We start from the raw sequence: 19,090 nt of genomic DNA, 5'->3' as shown, positions 1-19,090 counted from the left end.
CCATCTCTGTTTTCCCTCTATCCATTTCTTAAAATTGCTTAAATTCATAACCCTTCCGTGTAAAAAATGGAGTTACATTGAAAGGCTTTCTAAACCATTTCCAGAAAAGCAGTGAGCATATCATTCAAACCAGATGAAATAACTGTCCATGCAGACCCTTCTCCCTCGTCCTAATTTCTGCTTTAATTCCATTGGCCTCTTATCCCAAACAAAGTGTTTGGATGCAGTTATTGTTTATGCAGAGAACAAAGCAAAGGAGTAGTGATAAAAACTTGAAAGTTCATTTCCAAATGCTGTGTAAGAAGATGGGGATGGTCCAAAATTTCATCTAGAAAGAGGTGACCAGTAGTCAAGAAATATTTATTCTATCGGTTACTAGATTTTCATATTTCATTGTTCAATAGACTGGCATGGTGGAATATGGGAAAAAGGAAGAAAGTGACCAGAGGGGCTTGTGGCTTTGTGACTTGTGGCTCTTCTCTCTCTCTCTTCCCATACACTCATGCCTGTGTATACATGCACAGATATCTATAGCTATCAATCTATGGACATATCTAGATCTGTAAGTAGAGCTATAGATGTGTGACTGGATCTGTGGAAATATAAATAATCTAGGCATTAATATGGATATCTAGGCATAGATAGATGATAGATGGATGAATGGATAGGTAGATATTTTCAACTTACGCAGTAAATTTTTTGTAACGCCGGAATAGGATATTTTGACGGGCGAGCAACCTAGTTAGCTCTACGAGGAAAGCTACCTCATCTGGCGCGTGTGATAACTTCACTGTTGTTTTGGACGACTCTTAGCAATATTGCATTATAACCCCATTTTTAAGCGAAAGGGACATGATTTTAAATCGACTTTGGAAACCGTCCTGAAATGTCTTCTTCAGAGCACCCCGGAGTGGGTGGCACCGGCGTCCACCACGGCCCACGTAGATGTCAGAAACCGCTTCGGGCCAAGTCTAGCAAGACAACTGTCGCCCCTTCCCCTCCGCTGGACTTCCAGCAGCTCCAGCTGAAAACGTGATGCTCCGAGGCCCTCCCGGTCCCCCCATTCCCTGCTTCCAACCAGAGTCGTGGGAACACCGAATGGGACACGGCCCTGGGGCCACGCCCTGGTTCCCGAGGAGGGGCGGAGCGGCGGGGCGCCGGGTCCCGCGGCGGCTCCAGCGCGGGCTCAGCCGGGTGCTTCGCATCCCCACACCCGCCCCGCGCCGCACCGGGCACCGTCCCCAGCACCCGCCCATCACCCCTTGGCTCTGACGTCCGCCTTCCCGGCTCTGACGATCGCCCCCGCCGGCCGCCCTTATAAAGGGGACTTTGCCAATACCGGGATCGATCGCCACCTCGGCCGCTTCCAGTGCCCTCGCCCCGGCGCACACACCTGTCGGCCCCGCGCGCCCAGGTTCTGGGGGCCCCGGGGCTGGAAGCCCGCCGCCGCCCGGCCCTTCCCCGCGGGCGCGGCCCCCCGAGCCCCGGCCCCCCGAGCCCTCCGCTCCCTCCGCGCTCTCGCACCCCCCAACCTCCGCGGTGCCCGGGCGGCGGTGCCGGGAGGAGCCCCGGACGGCGGAGCGCTTCCCGGCCAGGCTACCACTGCAGGTAGGAGCGGAGCGGGCACCGGGGCGCCTCGGAGCCCGCTCCCTCGGGGGCGCGGTGGCCGCCCCGCGGCGTCTGTAGGTCGGAGGGACGCGGCATCCCCCTCCCGGTGGGGACGCGCGGCGGGTCCGCTGCCTGCAGCCCCAGGCTCTCCGGGGCTGGGCGCTGCGCTGGGGCCGAGGGCGCGCGGGCGGGCGCGCGGGCGGGAGCCGGGGAGCCTCGCGCTGGCCCCAGAAGGAAGGACCCCCCAGCTCCCGCGTTCGCGGAGGCCGAGCGCACCCAGCCCCGCCGCGCCTCTTTCGCTTCCCCGGAATCCGAGGGGGCCTAGTTCTTTCGCCCGAGGTCTCATTCCCCACCCGCGGACACAAATACCTGTATTCCCCCCAGAAACGTGCTTGTGTGAAGGCGAGTCCATGAAATAGCCGTGGTCAGGAGGGTTGAAAAATAGCAGAAGACAAGAATTCCAGAAAGAACAGGCGTTAGAACTCGACGTCTTCTTTTTAATACCTTTGACACCCTCTTATATTTTTAGGCAATTCTGTATTCTTAAATTGTTGTATATGCAAAGGGTGGGGGAGACATGAAAAGAGCAAAGAACAATGGAAGAGGAAGAAGAGGTGCACTCTTTAAACGATGTAACATCTTTAGTTGCTTCAGTAACTTGGACCACAGGCACTTGTTGAAAATTGGAGCTGATGTGTTTTTGAAACTGAGTTTCCTAAAGTTTTTTTTTTCTTTTTTGTCTCCCAGATTTACATATCACATTCCTTTTCGAACCATTCCCTGATATTGTTTGAGAGACAGAGGAATGAATGAATGAATGAATGAATGAATGAATGAATATGTTAGAAGTCTCAGAGTAGTATTGTAAGACTACTGCACAATTCTCGATGGAATAGTAAGTTCCAAATACACAGTCTTTGGAAATGATCTCTTGACCAAGTTACAAGACAAGGTTAATTTCAAATTGAAAGAATTCATTAAACACTAAAAGTGACTGTGGTTACATTTGTTAAGTGGCACTTTCTATTTTTTTTTCTTTTTCTTGAAAACTCAAAACAACGTTAAACTGTTAAATAGAAAAAAAATAGTGGACTTGTGTTGGCAACTGCTAAGTGTCATATGTGATTTCAATGTGTTTTTTCTGTACGTCGTAGCACAGGATCTCTCATGAGCCAGCTGGTTTATTCCCAGCTGCCTACGCATGCTTGACTGGTTTATAATGCATTACTGTATTTTCTTCAGAGATCTTAATGAAGTAGCTAGCTGTGGAAGAATCTGGACCCCAAAATAAAAATGACTTTCCATGTGGAAGGCCTGATAGCTATCATCGTATTCTACCTTCTAATATTACTGGTTGGAATATGGGCTGCCTGGAGAACCAAAAACAGCGGCAGCTCAGAAGAGCGCAGCGAGGCCATCATAGTTGGTGGCCGAGACATTGGTCTGCTGGTGGGTGCATTTACCATGACAGGTAGGTCCTGATGCCTCTGCGCCATGCTGCCCACCCCTCCTTGCCTTCCCAGAGTGACGAAGCAAACTGTAGCCTTTGTCCTCTGAGGATTCCTTATGTTCACTGCTTATGTGTTCTAAAAATAACTTTACATTTATTTAAAACAAAAATAAAATGGTTTCAACTCAGTAGTACTTGAACAAAATGATTTTATAATAAATCGCCGGACAGAATATCGATGAAATGAATCTGGGCTATCTGGACAATTCAGTGGGTGGGAACAGAATAAAAACAAAGAGGTGGAGAAAAGCATCTTAGTCTTAAAAGTTACACAATAAAGTCAGCATCTCATCCTGTTCACTAATTTAGGCACAAAATTGTGACTTTGGGTGTCCTTAAATGATGAATGTCAATGAACATTAACTCGTGATGGTTTTCAACTGAATAAATCAGTTAGGGGCAGCACAATTCCAAATTGATTGATGTCCTGTTTTGAAACCTAATTCTCCCATTCAATAAACTAATTTCCTCAGAGGAAGACAATCACAAGTTAGGAATCCACAGCACTGGAAAAAAAAAAAAAGATTCCCAGGAACCTTGATATAAAAGGGGACAAGCTAGGGCGTGTCCTAACAGGAATGCCTCAGCCAGCATCTGCAGCCTTCTCCCACTCAAACCACCCTTGGGCTCTGAGGAGCTGATGCCCAGAGGTGGTTCTGTTTAAGTGGTGATTTGTTTCTCTTTTTTATTCTTCTTGGTTGTAGAAAATAGTTCTGAAAAACAACAAATGTATTTGATACATTTTCACCAACAACACACATTTCACTTCCAATTCTTACTAGGTTTTTTAATACTAGCAACATAATCTACACTAACTGGAACTCTGAGGGCCCATTGGAAAGTATCTCATCAGAAATATATCCAAATAATGCCCAATTTCAGCCCTGAGGTGCTATTTAAAAATGATTCCTCTGTATATGGAATAGTTTACCAAAGCAATCTGTGAAGACTGCATCTCTGCTGGCCATCTGAAACCTATAATATTCTAGAATAGTTTATGGACTATACGTTTTATTTTTCAGATATGCATGTTTTATATTCATTTAACTCTTTGCCAACTGCATATGGTTTCATGTGATCTTTATGAAGCTCCTTATATTTGAGCAGTGTGAAAGGGCTCTGGGGTTGAGTAAGGATGCAGAATTACATGATTAACAAGGATTGGAAAAAAAAAAAAACAAAAAAAAAAAACAAAAAAAAAAAAACAAGGATTGGAGTCATCACCCAACACAGGTCTCCCAGCAGCCACACCCTGAGGCCCCTCCTCAATGCACTGCCTGCAGCCTTCCAGCTGAATTCACTTCCTTTCTTTACAAAGGCACATCATTTGTAAAAGGGTCCTTTTTTACCCTCTGTTCCTCAGTTTTTCTACATATACACATATATAGAACAAATTGTATTGTGCAAAATATTTTCTGTAATGTCTAATATACACAGGTAAGTACAAAAACAGAGTGAGAATCATCCATTAGTCTACCACCTGCATATATGTTTACTGAAATGCTGGTATACATTTTAAGATGTTCTCTTATTATCTACCTATGGATGAACACCATACACATTTACATCTTAATGTTCATTGTTCATTATAGCACAAACATTTCTTCTTTATCCTAAAGATCCAGATGCAAAACTGATGTCTGAAGTGAATTATCTTCCCTTCAGATTTTTCCTGTACAAAGAAAATAAGTAGAAAAGCAAAATAAAACAATGAGAGTTGATCCCACTCAAAAAACTGTTGAAAAGACTGAATGAGATTGTCCATATCAAAATCTTTGCTCATTGTAAATTTTGTTCATTACAATGTGCTATTATTACTCTAGTTTAATGTTATATCTATTGTGTTCATAAAGATCATATTCCAGGATTTGTTTTTGTTTTTTTATCATCTAGAATTATTTTTCAACAGAATAGTCTAATGAAGTATATAGAAAAATTTAAATCATGATATTTCATATGAAGTATCATGGTCTAGCTTGATTTTGAAAGATTTTAGTCTTCAGAACTGAAAAGAATCTTGGTCAATATTATAATTCATTTAAATTCTGAACCATATTATCTAAACCCTGTTACATTCATTGATTGTATGTATTTGAAAAAGAAGAAAGATTAAAAAATAAAAATGCACATAGTTTGAAAGAATTCTTGTTTTCACTGGTGAGTCTGACATGAAATATACAAACATGCAGAGCAAATTCTGGCATAAAAGGGACAAGACTAATAAAAATGGGAGGACTTTCACATGATAAGTAACCAAGTCTTCATTTCTATATTATAATGTTTGTAATCATTCAGTCACCAAGTTTTTTTTGTTTGTTTGTTTTGTTTTTGGACAAGGGAGAGGAGACCTATGCAAAGACAAATGATCACTAATAGGCTTTGTTATCATAAGACCATTCACTTTATGCAATGAGACGATGCTGGGTGGTGTTAGCAGTTCCAGTTGCCTAGTAGGCGAATCAGGTCTGATTCAGTACCTGTGAGAATCATTTCTTCAAGTCCTAGTCAGACACCCAGTGAAGGAGGGAAACTCTGTTTAAATTTTCAGGAGGGCTTACAATGAAAAAAAACAAATTATAGCATTTGTTGTTTGTTAAGACCCATGTAAAATCTTCCAGGCAGATGAAAGTGGCTGCCAAGAGCATATTTGTCCACTTGAGGATTTTGTATATACACTTTCCATTTAAATGTGCTGGAAATTCCTTTGCAGGGAGATCTTTTCATGTTAACCTTTAAGCAATAGTACTAACCCCACAACACTCTCTTCTTAGCTTTGTATTTGGAGCAAAAGCCAGATATATTTTGGCATGACCACAATAGAGACATCTGTCTTTGATAGTTTCATGTACATATTATTTATTTTACTTATATTCTGTGAGATTTCAGAGAACTTTTCAGAGTTAAATTTTATTCCCAATTGGATGATATAGCCTAGAATTCAGACTCATATCTGGTAAGCCATTATGTTCCTCATAATTTTACACAAATCATACAGAGAATTTAAAAAAATATCTTGGCAATACTCTTCAAAGGATATAAACTGTAAAGATTTAAGTATTCCATTAACTTTAGCTTTTTAGCAATAATTATATGTGATATTGCCTTGTCACAGAAAATGGTAAAGTTTATAGATCCTTTTTGGTCCAATCTTGTTCATTTTTTTTAAATTTTTATTTATTTATTTTTATTTTGATAGTCACAGAGAGAGAGAGAGAGGCAGAGACATAGGCAGAGGGAGAAACAAGCTCCATGCACCCGGAGCCCGATGTGGGAATCCATCCCGGGTCTCCAGGATCGCGCCCTGGGCCAAAGGCAGGCGCCAAACCGCTGCGCCACCCAGGGATCCCTCCAATCTTGTTTAACCATCACGTGTTTTCTTTGGTTCCTTGGCCTCCTCCTTCAGCTATTATTCTACAGAAATTCTATTAAATGACAACTGAATAAGACATTTTCTTATTATTCTCCATGAAATATCAAATATTTTACTAAAAGACCCAGATTAAAACAAAGAATGCAAGTGGGTATTCAGTCAACTTTTCAAATTCTAAATGCCATTTTTTTATGTCTAAATGCATGCGGGGCACTTGGGAAAGATAATTTACACTCACTTTAGGACACTTTGGAGTAAAAGTGCAATGTCTCCTTTAACAATTTAGGAAAGTAAACAATATGTTACAATGGAGAACAAATCTGTCTAAATCCTATATACTCAGGGTATTTAAGAAGTGACCCTATTAACAAATTTTTTAAAAAGGCACATACATCCACACCTGTGCATGCGTGAAACTCTCCCTCTAACCCCGCAAGAAGATAAACCTGATCAATGTGAGAAGATCAATGTGAGAATATCAATACAATTAAAACAGAAAGACCTTAAGATAAAGAAACTTGACCTCATGTTATGGAGGGTGGGGGGAAAGGTTGTAATATTATTGAGAATAGAAATAGTTGGGCAGCCCGGGTGGCTCAGTGGTTTAGTGCCGCCTTCAGCCCAGGGCCTGATCCTGGAGACCCGAGATGGAGTCCCATGTCGGGCTCCCTGCATGGAGCCTGCTTCTCCCTCTGCCTGTGTCTCTGCCTCTGTCTCTCTCTGTGCCTCTTATGAATAAATAAAAAAATCTTAAAAAAAAGAGAGAGAATAGAAATAGTCACATAATATTTTGTATATAATGTCAGACTCTGGGATATAACAATATGGTTTGAAAGTATTGACGACTAAATAGACTCAGAAAACACCCAGGGCAACACTGACCAAGAGAAATATGATGTGTGCCACAAAAGGAATGTTAAATTTTCTACAAACCACTTTAAAAACATGAAAAAATAGGGGGAATAAATATAAATAATTGAATGTATTTAACTCAATTATGTTGAAAATGTTTTCATCTTATCATGTAATAATACAAAAAAATTATTGAGATAGCTTACATTTACTTTTTCATACTCAGTCTTTTAATTTCAATGTGTATTTTACACTCAGAACATTTCAAACCAGACTAGCCATATTTCAGGTGCTCGATAGTCATAGGAGGCTACTGGCCACTGTGTTAAACTGAGCAGGTCTGGGGTATGGCAGTGTCTTTCCCTCACTGTTCATTCTATTCCAGCCACCTGGGTCGGAGGAGGTTACATCAATGGGACAGCCGAAGCAGTGTATGTACCAGATTATGGTCTAGCTTGGGCTCAGGCACCAATTGGATATTCTCTTAGTCTGATTTTAGGTAAGTGAAAGTTTAAACCTTAGTGACCCACTCAGTAAAGCATAAAGAAGAGGAGTACAAATAACAAGTGAAATAATGAGTCAAACTGTGAATAACTATTGTGGAAAAAAATGTTACCAGGAATCTCTCAAGTACCTGCTACCAGAAGTCAGTAACAATAATGCTTAGATTATTTGATCTCTTGATTATGGAATATGTTTTTTAAAAATCCCTTGATCTATGGTAAGAGAATAGTGAATTTCTTAACATATGATTTTTTTTCTTTTAAAAATAGTAAAGATGTCATTAACTATGAATCAAATTGAATTGTACCTGAATTTCTTTGTGTAAATCAAACTAAGAAAAGGTCAAGGATATTATATAACAGAGTTCTTTTTTTTTTCTTTCATTTAAAATACATTTATTGGATCTTGAGCTTAATTAGTATCTGAATGCTATGGTGGATGATACAAAGGCATTTTAGTGAGTGTCACACCATTTTAGTGAGTGGTCCATGTTTTTCAATGCACATGCCTCAGATACACCATCCAATGGCCCTTTGGTTGCATACAATGACAAAGGTGTTAAGAAATTCATGTTTGATTGCTAAATATGTCTTGGTTCTGTACTCACACTATATTTCAGACTGGTTCCTCCACACAAATAAGTGTTCTAAAAATTTATTTCCCTTGAGAAATTATAGCATGGTAAAAAGTTGGCAAAGACTATTATATTATGGATTTTTTATTTTCTCACAAACATTTGTTTAATTTATTTTAGGTGGTTTGTTCTTTGCAAAGCCTATGCGTTCCAAGGGATATGTGACCATGTTAGACCCGTTTCAACAGATCTATGGAAAACGCATGGGTGGGCTCCTATTTATTCCCGCTCTAATGGGAGAAATGTTTTGGGCTGCAGCCATTTTCTCTGCCTTAGGTAAGGACCTCTGCCTCTCTCTGGTTAAGGGAACATCACATACACAACTTTACTCCCTTAAAGCCCCAGGCCAGGCCACCTGCAGCTTCCCTCACCTGGGTGAATGCAACCATCTCCCTGTTTATTGTTCAGACTTCCTCCTCTAGTCTATTCTTCTGAAATGCAAATCGGATTTTGTTCCTTTACTGTTCTTTTCCAAACTTTTAAGTGGGTGCATTAGGCTTTTTATGACTTAGACTCTGATTCCTCTCACCATCCCTCCTCCTCCTTCCAGAACTCTAGGCCTCACCTCCTTTCTTGCCTCTAACACTGTGCAAGTGCAGGTGCCCTCTGCTTCTGACTTGTTCCCTGCCTGCCCTTTTGCACATCTGCCAAGCCAACCAGATGTCCTTCAGTCTTCTCTTACATGTCACTTACTTGGACCAGTAATCCTGACCTTGCTGTGGGCTTCCTTAGGCACCTGGAATTTTGTTTTCACTGGACTTGTCACTTTGTATGATTATGTGCCTGTTAATCTATATCAAGCCCAAATCCAACCTCTCAAAAGGGATTATAAATTTCTTGAAGGCAGGACTTGTGTCCTGTTAATAGTAGTAATCTTAATCACAAATGAATGAATGAGTGAATTATCTCTACTTTCTTCAAAAGAGAAAAAGAAAAACATCACTTGTTTTCTCAAGGTAATCCTAAAGTACTGGGTTGTAAACATGTTTAGGTTCATTAGAAAATGAACCTAGAGTCCTTAGGGTTTAACTTACTACCAAGTCCAATTAATGCTAAGGACAAATTATCCTTGGCCCACTGATTCTCAACCCACTTGTAAGGTTTAGAAAACAGATTTCAGTGGGATAGCGGGAGATCTTCAGTCAGGCTTCATAACCTTCCTTTTGATCACGGGGAAATACAGATCATTTCACTGAGTGTTGAGTTCCTTCTCGCAGATCAACAGAGTTGGAAGTTTCACAACCTTCCTCACTGAAATATGTCCATATTTAACATCTAGGCATCTACATATGTTTCTCTTTATCTCATCTTACAAATGAAGATAAAGGGCTCCAGTCTACAGCTAGACCCAAAGTAGTCAAAGCAAAAGTAAGATAAGATGAATGTCCTTCAGTTTTTCCTTCCTTCCCGTATGATCTTCTGCACTGTTTCTTAGATTCCACACATGAGTGAAACCATATGATAATTGTCTTTCTCTGACTTATTTCGCTCAGCATAATACTCTCCAGTTCCAGTCATTAGAGAGGGAGACAAACCATGAGAGACTTTTAACTATAGAAACAAACAGAGTTGCTGGAGGGGAGGTGGAGGCAGGTGGGATAGCTGGGTGATGAGCATTAAGGAGGGTATGTGATGTAATGAGCACTGGGTGTTATACACAACTAATGAATTACTGAACACTACACCTAAAACTAAGGATGTACTATATATTAGCTAATTGAATCTAAATTTTTTTTTAAAAAAAGATGAATGTCCTTCTATGGTATATATTCTATACCACAAACTTGTCTTTTGGTTTCAGTATTATTATCAGATCTGTCCTCTGTAATATCAGATATTAGTTTATATTACCTTTCACACCTTTCTTTTTCAAACTCCCATATAATCTTACCTTCTTGGTCTCCAACTGTAAAATGAAGAGATGATTTGATGTAGAAGAGAGTTTGATAGCTATAAAGTAACATATACCTCAGTGGAAAATGTTGCACTTTCCTGGTGCAATATAATAATTATGCCATAATTACCACTGCACTTATATCCTAATGAAATTATGTGTAAAAATGCACCTTTCTTCCCACCTTGCTCTCATTAGCCAAGAAGCAATGGGTAGTTTATTTGTCATTGGTTTCAACACTAGAAAATGTTGGTTTTAAGAACAAACTGCCTGCTGAGATATTAAAAAGGGAGTGGGCTGAATAGCTAACAGAATACAAAATGTTCACTCTCATCAAATAAAGATCAATCTATACAATCGAGCCCTGAAGGGAGAATTGAATTAATAAACTAATATTTCCTTCTTTTGAAAAGAGAGTATTAATGGGGGAGGGACAAAGGGAGAATGAGAGAGAGAGAGAGAGAGAGAGAGAGAAGACACCCTGCTGAGCATGGAGCCCAACATGGAGCTGGATGTCCCAAACCTGAGATCATAACCTAAGCCAAGGTCAAGAGTCAGACACTCAACCAACTCAGCCACCCAGGTGTCTTTTGGTTTCAGGTGCCCCAACTAATTTCTAAAGTATTTTGGAACTATAAACTTGAACTAAACTCTGAACTTGCTTCAATTAATTATTTTTGTATATGAGCATGTGTCTCTATGTCTGTGTGTATGTCAATATATATGTAAAATATTAGGATATATATATATATATATCAACATAGATGAACACACATATCAAACAACATGTATAAAAACATTGCTGCTATTGCTTGAAATATATGCTCTGGTAAAGAAAATAGTTTTTTTAAAAAGATTTTGTTTATTTATTCATGAGAGACACAGAGAGAGAGTCAGAGACATAGAGGGAGAAGCAGGCTCCATGCAGGGAGCCTGACGTGGGACTTGATCCCGGGACTCCAGGATCATACCCTAGGCCGAAGGCAGGTGCTAAACTGCTGAGCCACTCAGGGATCCCAAAAAGATGTATTTTTAAATCAATACATATTTTCTTCAAAAATAATAGTTGGACGTAATTCAAAATTAGTGTTTATTAGAAATAACTTGGAATACTTAAGAATAGACAAATACAATATCTATTACCACTTTCCTGTGAATGTGCTTAGTTCACCACAGAAACTTAGGAGAATTTTAAACTATCTTCTTACCATAAGTGGACAACATCCTTTACAAACATTTTTTTTTTAAGAAATGTATCTGTAAGGGGCACCTGGGTGGTTCAGTCAGTTAAGCATCCAACTCTTGATTTTGGCTCAGTTCATGATCCCAGGGACTTGGGATCAATCTTCGCATCAGGCTCCACACTCAGACTAGGGTCTGCTTGGAATTCTCTCTCTCCCTCTCTGTCTGCGCTTCTCCAAACTCATGCATTCTCTCTCTCTCTAAATAAGTAAATAAATAAAATCTTTTAAAGATGTATATTTACACTTCTCAGAGCTCAAATTCAGTGAATTTTATGATTTTATTTATAGTATGTTTATTTTTATGGCTGCATGAATAAAGTAATATTTCATTAGCAGGTAATTTATTTTACTCACTACAAATGATGGAATTATCTAGAAAATATTTTAAAGAAAAACTTAATCCCAATCTTAATAGTAATAGAAAAGTGGGAGACTTCTTTAAAACCACTGAGTTACAACCAAATGGTAGTACTTACCAGTATCCAAATCTTTAGAATCCTAGTCCAGTGATCTTTCTTCTATAGCATACAGCCTCCTTCCCTTCCTTTTGGAGGTGTAGAATTAATAAAATTTTCACTAATGGGTAGAAAATTAAACAGCAACCCAAAGAGGCAGGGTAATAATTGTACTTAGAAATGTCATTAAAATAGAAAACCAGACCAAAAGAAGAATGGCAAAGAATTGCAACTAAAGTTTCAACATGAAGTAAATAATTGCAAGGGGGGGAAAAAAAAAAAGCCTGTTAAATATCCATACAACAATAACTCAGTCAATTACCCAAAGTCATTTATAAATAATTGACTACCTTCCATTGTCTTCATCTTCCAATTCCTTGTCAGTCTTTTCCTTTTATTCATTTGCTTTACTCAAGAAAATAATTTTGTTACCATATTCAAAGCACTAAGAAAGAAATTCTTGAAAAATATTTTGTATTGTTATCTTAGATCAAAATATTTTATACTGCTCCTTGAGAAAATGAATGCATTTTCATCTCTAGTGGGTTGCACACACTGTTAGCATGCAACTGAGAAGTGGTGGCAGAATATAAGATCGCAATTAATGATATTAAAAAATCACAGATTTGTTCCATGTATGTTAGCATTCCTATAATTGCTACATTTAACAATATAAAATATAAAATATGTAGCTTTTGAGAACAATGGGGAAAGAGTTTGTAAAGCAGCAAGTGAATTCTGAGAGAAGTCCAAGAGCCATAGTGGTCTAATTGTACATTCTCTAATATTCTCATCCAAGATATAGACACCAACAAACTCAATAAACAAAGACATAAAAGACATAAAGTAAGAAAAACTTAAATTTTATTTCTAAGGCAGGCTTAAAACTCTGATAATGAAAATTACGTAAAAATCTCAGTTGGCTCAGCAGTTTAGTGCCGCCTTCAGCCCAGGGTGCTATCCTGGAGACCTGGGATCAAGTCCTGCATCGGACTCCCTGCATGGAGCCTGCCTGCTTCTCCCTCTGCTGTCTCTGCCTCTATCTCTCTCTGTGTGTCTCTTGTGAATAAATAAGTAAAATCTTTTTAAAAAAAAATCTCAGTTGAAATCTAGGGCCCTTCAACACATTGGTGTCCTAGCAGTAGGACTGGAATAAAATTTGCTAATTTTATTATTTTCATCTACACACTTGTCTTAAACCTTGGTACCTTATACCATCCATCATCTAAAAAAAGCTAACAAGGGGGCACCTGGGTGGCTCAGTTGCTTAAGTGTCTGACTCTTGGTTTTGGATTAGGTGTTGATTTCATGGGTCGTGAGATTGCGCCTCATGCTGGGCTTTGTACTCAATGGGAGTCTGCTTGGATATTTTCTCCCTCTTCCCCTTCCCCTGCTCTCACTCTCTTTCTCTCTCTCTCTCTCTCTCAACAATAAATAAATACATCTTTAAAAAATGAAAATAAATGAAAATAAAAATGAATTTTAAAAGCTAGCAGGGGGATCCCTGGGTGGCGCAGCGGTTTGGCGCCTGCCTTTGGCCCAGGGTGCGATCCTGGAGACCCAGGATCGAATCCCATGTCGGGCTCCTGGTGCATGGAGCCTGCTTCTCCCTCTGCCTGTGTCTCTGCCTCTCTCTCTCTCACTGTGTGCCTATCATAAATAAATATTTTAAAAAAAAAGGGTACTGTGACAAAGTACCCTAAAAAAAAAAAAAAAGCTAGCAGGAGTCAGAATTAATGGAAAATAGGTGATTGGGCTTATCTCAAGGATATGAGTAAATATATTGCATATATTTAATAAAGTCAGTTTCAGATAGGTAGTAAAATTATTTCGGGTTCTTATAGTAGTATTAAATTTAGTATATTTCATGGAATTCTGAAGTCATGTCATGAATTTTGGGTGTCCCACATAAATAAGTTAGCAAAGCATAAATTTCAGAGAGAAAGAATGTGTTTAAATATATGTAGATTTATATACGTAAGTATATATATGTATATACATATTTAAGTTATAGAGATTTTAAGATTTTGATATGAAAACTTACATTAACTGTTATCATCCAATACTTTTCACATGACACAAGGAAATACTTACTGTCACGGAACATTCAGTATATCCTTGAACAGAAAGTGGAATCCATTTGAGTACTTTGACCACAGTGTTCTCTTGTCTGCTTTCTTCAGGAGCCACCATCAGTGTGATCATTAGCGCCAACGTGCAAGCTTCTGTCATCGTCTCTGCATTGATCGCCACTCTGTATACACTAGTGGGTGGTCTCTACTCTGTGGCCTACACGGATGTAGTTCAGCTTTTCTGCATCTTCATAGGCCTGGTAAGTGGAGCCATTCGCAGACTTTCCTTCTTCTTTTCCTTTCCTCTCCTTTTTCTTTCTAAAAGGTACTGTGGTATTATACTAACTCAGCAAAAATTAATAGAAATGTCATTTTCTGTCATGAGTAATACATAGTAGATCATATACCATTTGAAATTTTAAATTTCTCAGTGAATTAATTGGACAAAAAACTGTAGTCATTTTATTAGATTTTAACAGAAAATATGCCCTCAATTTAATTCTTAAAAAGGCCTAGGGCTTCCTTCCCTTCATGCCTACATTTGATGGCAACTTATGTGTGCTATTCCTTGAGTTTGAAGGCAAAATACTTTATTCAGAGTTAAAATGTAAACATTGGTGCTCACTTGCATTAGTCTTTCTTTTTAAAAAAGATTTTGTTTATTTATTTGATACAGAAAGAGAGAACACGAGACAGGGGCAGAGGGAGAGGGAGAAACAGGCTTCTCTCTGAGCTGGGAGCCTGAGGCAGGGCTGGATCCCAGGACACTGAGATCATGACCTGAGCTGTAGGCAGATGCTTAACTGACTGAGCCACCCAGGTGCCTCCTGCACTGGTCTCTTAATCTACCCCCTGTATTCATTTTAATTGATCTGTAAGACTTCTCATAAGACAGAAATTATCCCATTGGAAAAACTGTGGGTTTCAATATTAATCATCACTATCTGGGGTCTAAAAACAAAGAAAAGGCTTAATTATATAGGCACTAGAAAGGTTTGTTATGTATTGTTTATAAGTTCTAAATTAAATTAGGAAATATATGTGTGTTTTATTCAGTAAAAAGTACTGTATAATTATGAGATGTATTACTTGTATTATGTTAAGAGTGCTTTGGTGTGTTATGAACACATTTTAGTCAACATTGAGCCTTTGTAAGCTCAACATCTTAAAATGTGAAGACTATATTACTTTATATACAATAATATTCAACACCTAAGACATATCAAAGAAAATGGTGTGAGTACTCCATGCTGGGCACTGTAGCATAGTACTCACTCACATGTATTTTGTCTCAGAGACATAGTGTGTAGGGCTGGTGCCCTCACAGATAGGCCACAGAGGAAGTTCAGACTGCACATCGTGATACCCTTCCCATGGATGATTAAAGCACCTTTGAGCCTCCTCTTTTTTCCTCATAATGAAAAGCTCTTCCCTCTATTTTAGTGTTTACACTAGACACTTAGAAATGAAAAATGGAGTCGAATCTCATACTCATTTTTTTTTATTTTCTAGAATCTTTAATAATGGCAGGAAAATTTTAAAAGAAATGACTACAACTAAAATTATAGTTAAGCCATAAATTTACATATGCTAGCAATGATCACAACATTTCCTCTTTTCCCCTAGTGTCTATGTGCATTTCATGGAATTTCATTCACTAGTGTCTTAATTGAATTCAAGTCAATTTAATTCTCAATCACTTCTACTTTCTTATTTTTGAATTGCCAAAACCAAATGGACAGTGCTGAAATTCAGAATTCTCCTTAGCATCATCATAAACTTCCAAAAATAAATCTCTGTTTGGAACTTTGGAGGCAAGGTTGGTTTGACAATGACAAACTTCTTAGCTGAGGCACTTGATATACTAAGAAAGCCAACACCAGGGATGAAGCTATTTATTCTCGGTAGATGTAATTTCTCATTGCTTTTCATGAGGCCAGAACTTAAAACACACAGAGCATAAATCAAGCATGCCAGTATAAAGATGATAGGACAAATATATGTGAGATAGATGTTAGAATGGTTTTCTGCTACAAAATGTAACTAAACTGATAAGGAATCAAGTTCTTTTGATTACTAGTTAAGAGCCTATTGACTTGACTGAGTAAAAGGCCAACTATGGTTTGTTATCCAAGCTTCAAAAGACTATGCATGCACACTTAATTAATGAAGCAACTCACACCTTAAACTATCTCTTTTTCTCAAATTCTCCAATTCTGTTGATTTTATCACCATCCTTGGAGCTTGACAACTGTAAACTTGAGGTTCATCTGTTCATCTTCCCCCTCTGATCTCTTTCTTCCTACTATAATCTAGGAGCTGCTCAATCTGCCTTCATAATCTGTTTTCAGTACCAATGTCTTTCCATTTCCAATATCATGGCTCTACTTTAGGCCTTCATCTGGATCATACCAGTTCACCTACTGCTTATCCTGACTCCTCCTTCTCCTAAGCTCACTGTTCACATCTGTGATATTAAAATGCAGAAGAAACCTACTAAAATCTTTTTATAAGTCAGAAGAAATGCTTCTAGCTTCCAGTTGCCTATAAAACAAAATATAAATCCCTTAGCTTGCAATTAAAATTTCTTGCCATGTATTTATGTTTCTCTCTCCCATATTCTTAACCCACTCCCACACCAGCAAACCTTGTCACACAAGAAATATGTGCACACACACTTTATGTTCTTCTCCTCTTTGCCTTGTTCCATTTAGATGATCTCTCCATTCTCTTCCTTCTATTAGCACTGGGCTCACCCTTGAAGTTTTGTTTCACTCACCAAGTTCTCAGATTTTTCATTGTCACTTTATTAATGGACATCTTTCACTAACTCAAAGAAAACATTAAAAGTTAATATGCCAATATACCTATGCTCTCAAATTTAATATTTTCTTTCAAAGGTTGGCTGACTGCTCCTATAATTGATATGACGTGATAAAATTAAGCACAGGCATGGATAATATGTTACTAACTTTTGTAAATCAGTATTTCATGGCATCCCACAGAGAACATGATTCTAGGTTCTTCTCTGGTGGACAGGAAGAACAACTGAGCTTTTGTGGTCTATTAGAAAACAAAGTGTGTGGCTAAACCTTGCATATATAAAACAGGCAAAAGTCATAGCTTAACTATGTCACATTCCTCTTTGGTTACAGTGGATCAGCGTCCCTTTTGCCCTGTCACATTCTGCAGTTACTGACATTGGGTACACTGCTCTGCATGCCAAGTACCAAAAGCCTTGGCTGGGGACCATTGAATCATTTGAAGTCTACACTTGGCTTGATAGTTTTCTGCTGTTGGTAAGTAATGCCGTTAACTGAGGAATGTAATCTCATTTTTCCTAAAATCAAATGCATTTTTAAGATTTTAAGGTTTATATGTTAATTTCACCTGCTGACTCATGTCTGTTTCTGCACTGACTACTTCTCGTTGGAAGGATGGAGCCACTTACTGACTATGGTAGCTGACTAGTGTCAAAGTGGAGAGAGTGTAAAGTCTTAAAGAGACAATGTCTATGGGGTAATGTATGGCATATCCACATTTCTGTTGTGCTGTATGTAAGGAACACCATTCTCTAGCCACAGAGACTTCCCCAATCTGAAAACAAGCCATCAAAAAGTTTTAATTTGGATTTTGGGTTTAAGGCATTAAAACCAACTTCTTCTGAAATAAATAATCCATTTGGTCTTTAATTACTGAATAAGTAAATTATTGCCAAAGAGTTTTTAGTACAGACAGAAGTTTGGAAAGGAAGTGTCACTCAGGAAAGATGCCAAGAAGAAGCACTGGTAAGTCAGAGACAGCTTAGGAACTTACAGAACTTTTGGGTGAAGGTGTTGGCAGTGAGATGTGGGGCACAGAAAAAATAAAGGAAGATCACATATTGAGGGAAGAGGGGGAAAGCCAAAAGAACCTGTCAGACTTTGTGATTTTGCTAATTGGGTTACTTACAAGAATAAAACACTATATTTAATTTCAAAATAAGAAATAGATTAACATTTATATCAAAATTAAGGGGAAATTATTTTTGTTAACTTTTTAGAGGATTCACAATATTTTGGTGATTTCACTTTGTATTCATGGCCCTTTGCTAAATTTCAGCAGTAAAAGTGTGTGTCGGGACACCTGGGTGGCTCAGAGGTTAAGTGTCTGCCTTCGGCCCAGGAAGTGATCCTGGAGTCCTGGGATCGAGCCCTACATTGGGCTCCCTGTATGGAGCCTGCTTTTCCCTCTGCTTATGTCTCTGCCTCTGTGTGTGTGTGTGTGTCTCTTTCATGAATAAAGAAATAAAAAGAAAAAAAAAAGTAGATGTGTCTGTCCCAGTAAAGAAATTCCAGGTAAGAAGGCAAGAAAACATGCAAACAAATTGTTTCCAGTGGTAGGGAAGAGAAATTCTTTCCCAAGTATTGTTAAGAAATGTATTGGCTGACACTTTTCTAGAATGGCTTATAATTATGAATTGAAGGGAGAAAGGGGTTAAATATTATGTGTGTGTGAAATTGTATCAGCATGGCAGGTTTATTTAGGGTTATATGGAGGAGATTATGGCACTCAGAAAAGATCGGCAGTCTGTGGATAATCACACCATTGTCTGAGTGAGGGATTTGAATCGAAATGTCTGAGCATTAAGACCCTAAAATCATTTCTCCTACACCACACTTTAGACCTCAGATGTATTAATCTTTAAGATAAGGCATTATATCCAATGACTAATAAAGTTTCTTCCATCTCAAAAAAAGTATATAACTAAGTCATGTTCATTCTTCAAAATGCAGCATAAGTGGATGTGAAATGATAGATGTTGCATGAAAGAATGAATGAACTGTAGAAGTTAAGCCTTAAAATGTTTCACCAATGATCTCCCATCTTCCAACTGTCTCTCTGAACTTCTGCTTGTCATAAATGACTTGTGGGGTCTTGCTCTGGATATCTCCAAGGTATCTCCCA

General features: G+C 38.7%; 1 protein-coding gene across 1 annotated transcript in view; it reads left to right on the top strand.

The window, feature by feature from the left end:
* The first annotated feature begins 1,375 nt into the window (after positions 1-1,375).
* SLC5A7 (solute carrier family 5 member 7) overlaps positions 1,376-19,090 on the top strand; it is a 29,456-nt gene continuing 11,741 nt past the window's right edge. Inside the window, exons 1-6 of the mRNA XM_041754304.1 lie at positions 1,376-1,608; positions 2,851-3,079; positions 7,726-7,839; positions 8,599-8,754; positions 14,255-14,403; positions 17,299-17,442. Coding sequence (XP_041610238.1) covers positions 2,902-3,079; positions 7,726-7,839; positions 8,599-8,754; positions 14,255-14,403; positions 17,299-17,442 — 741 coding nt within the window. The 5' untranslated portion in view covers positions 1,376-1,608; positions 2,851-2,901. The remainder of the gene's footprint in view (positions 1,609-2,850; positions 3,080-7,725; positions 7,840-8,598; positions 8,755-14,254; positions 14,404-17,298; positions 17,443-19,090) is intronic.

This window comes from Vulpes lagopus, chromosome 5 (genome assembly GCF_018345385.1).
Source record: "Vulpes lagopus strain Blue_001 chromosome 5, ASM1834538v1, whole genome shotgun sequence".
In the NCBI taxonomy this organism is placed as follows: Eukaryota; Metazoa; Chordata; class Mammalia; order Carnivora; family Canidae; genus Vulpes; species Vulpes lagopus.
Note: the sequence above shows the minus strand (reverse complement) of the source record. Positions and strands in the feature narration are given on the sequence as shown.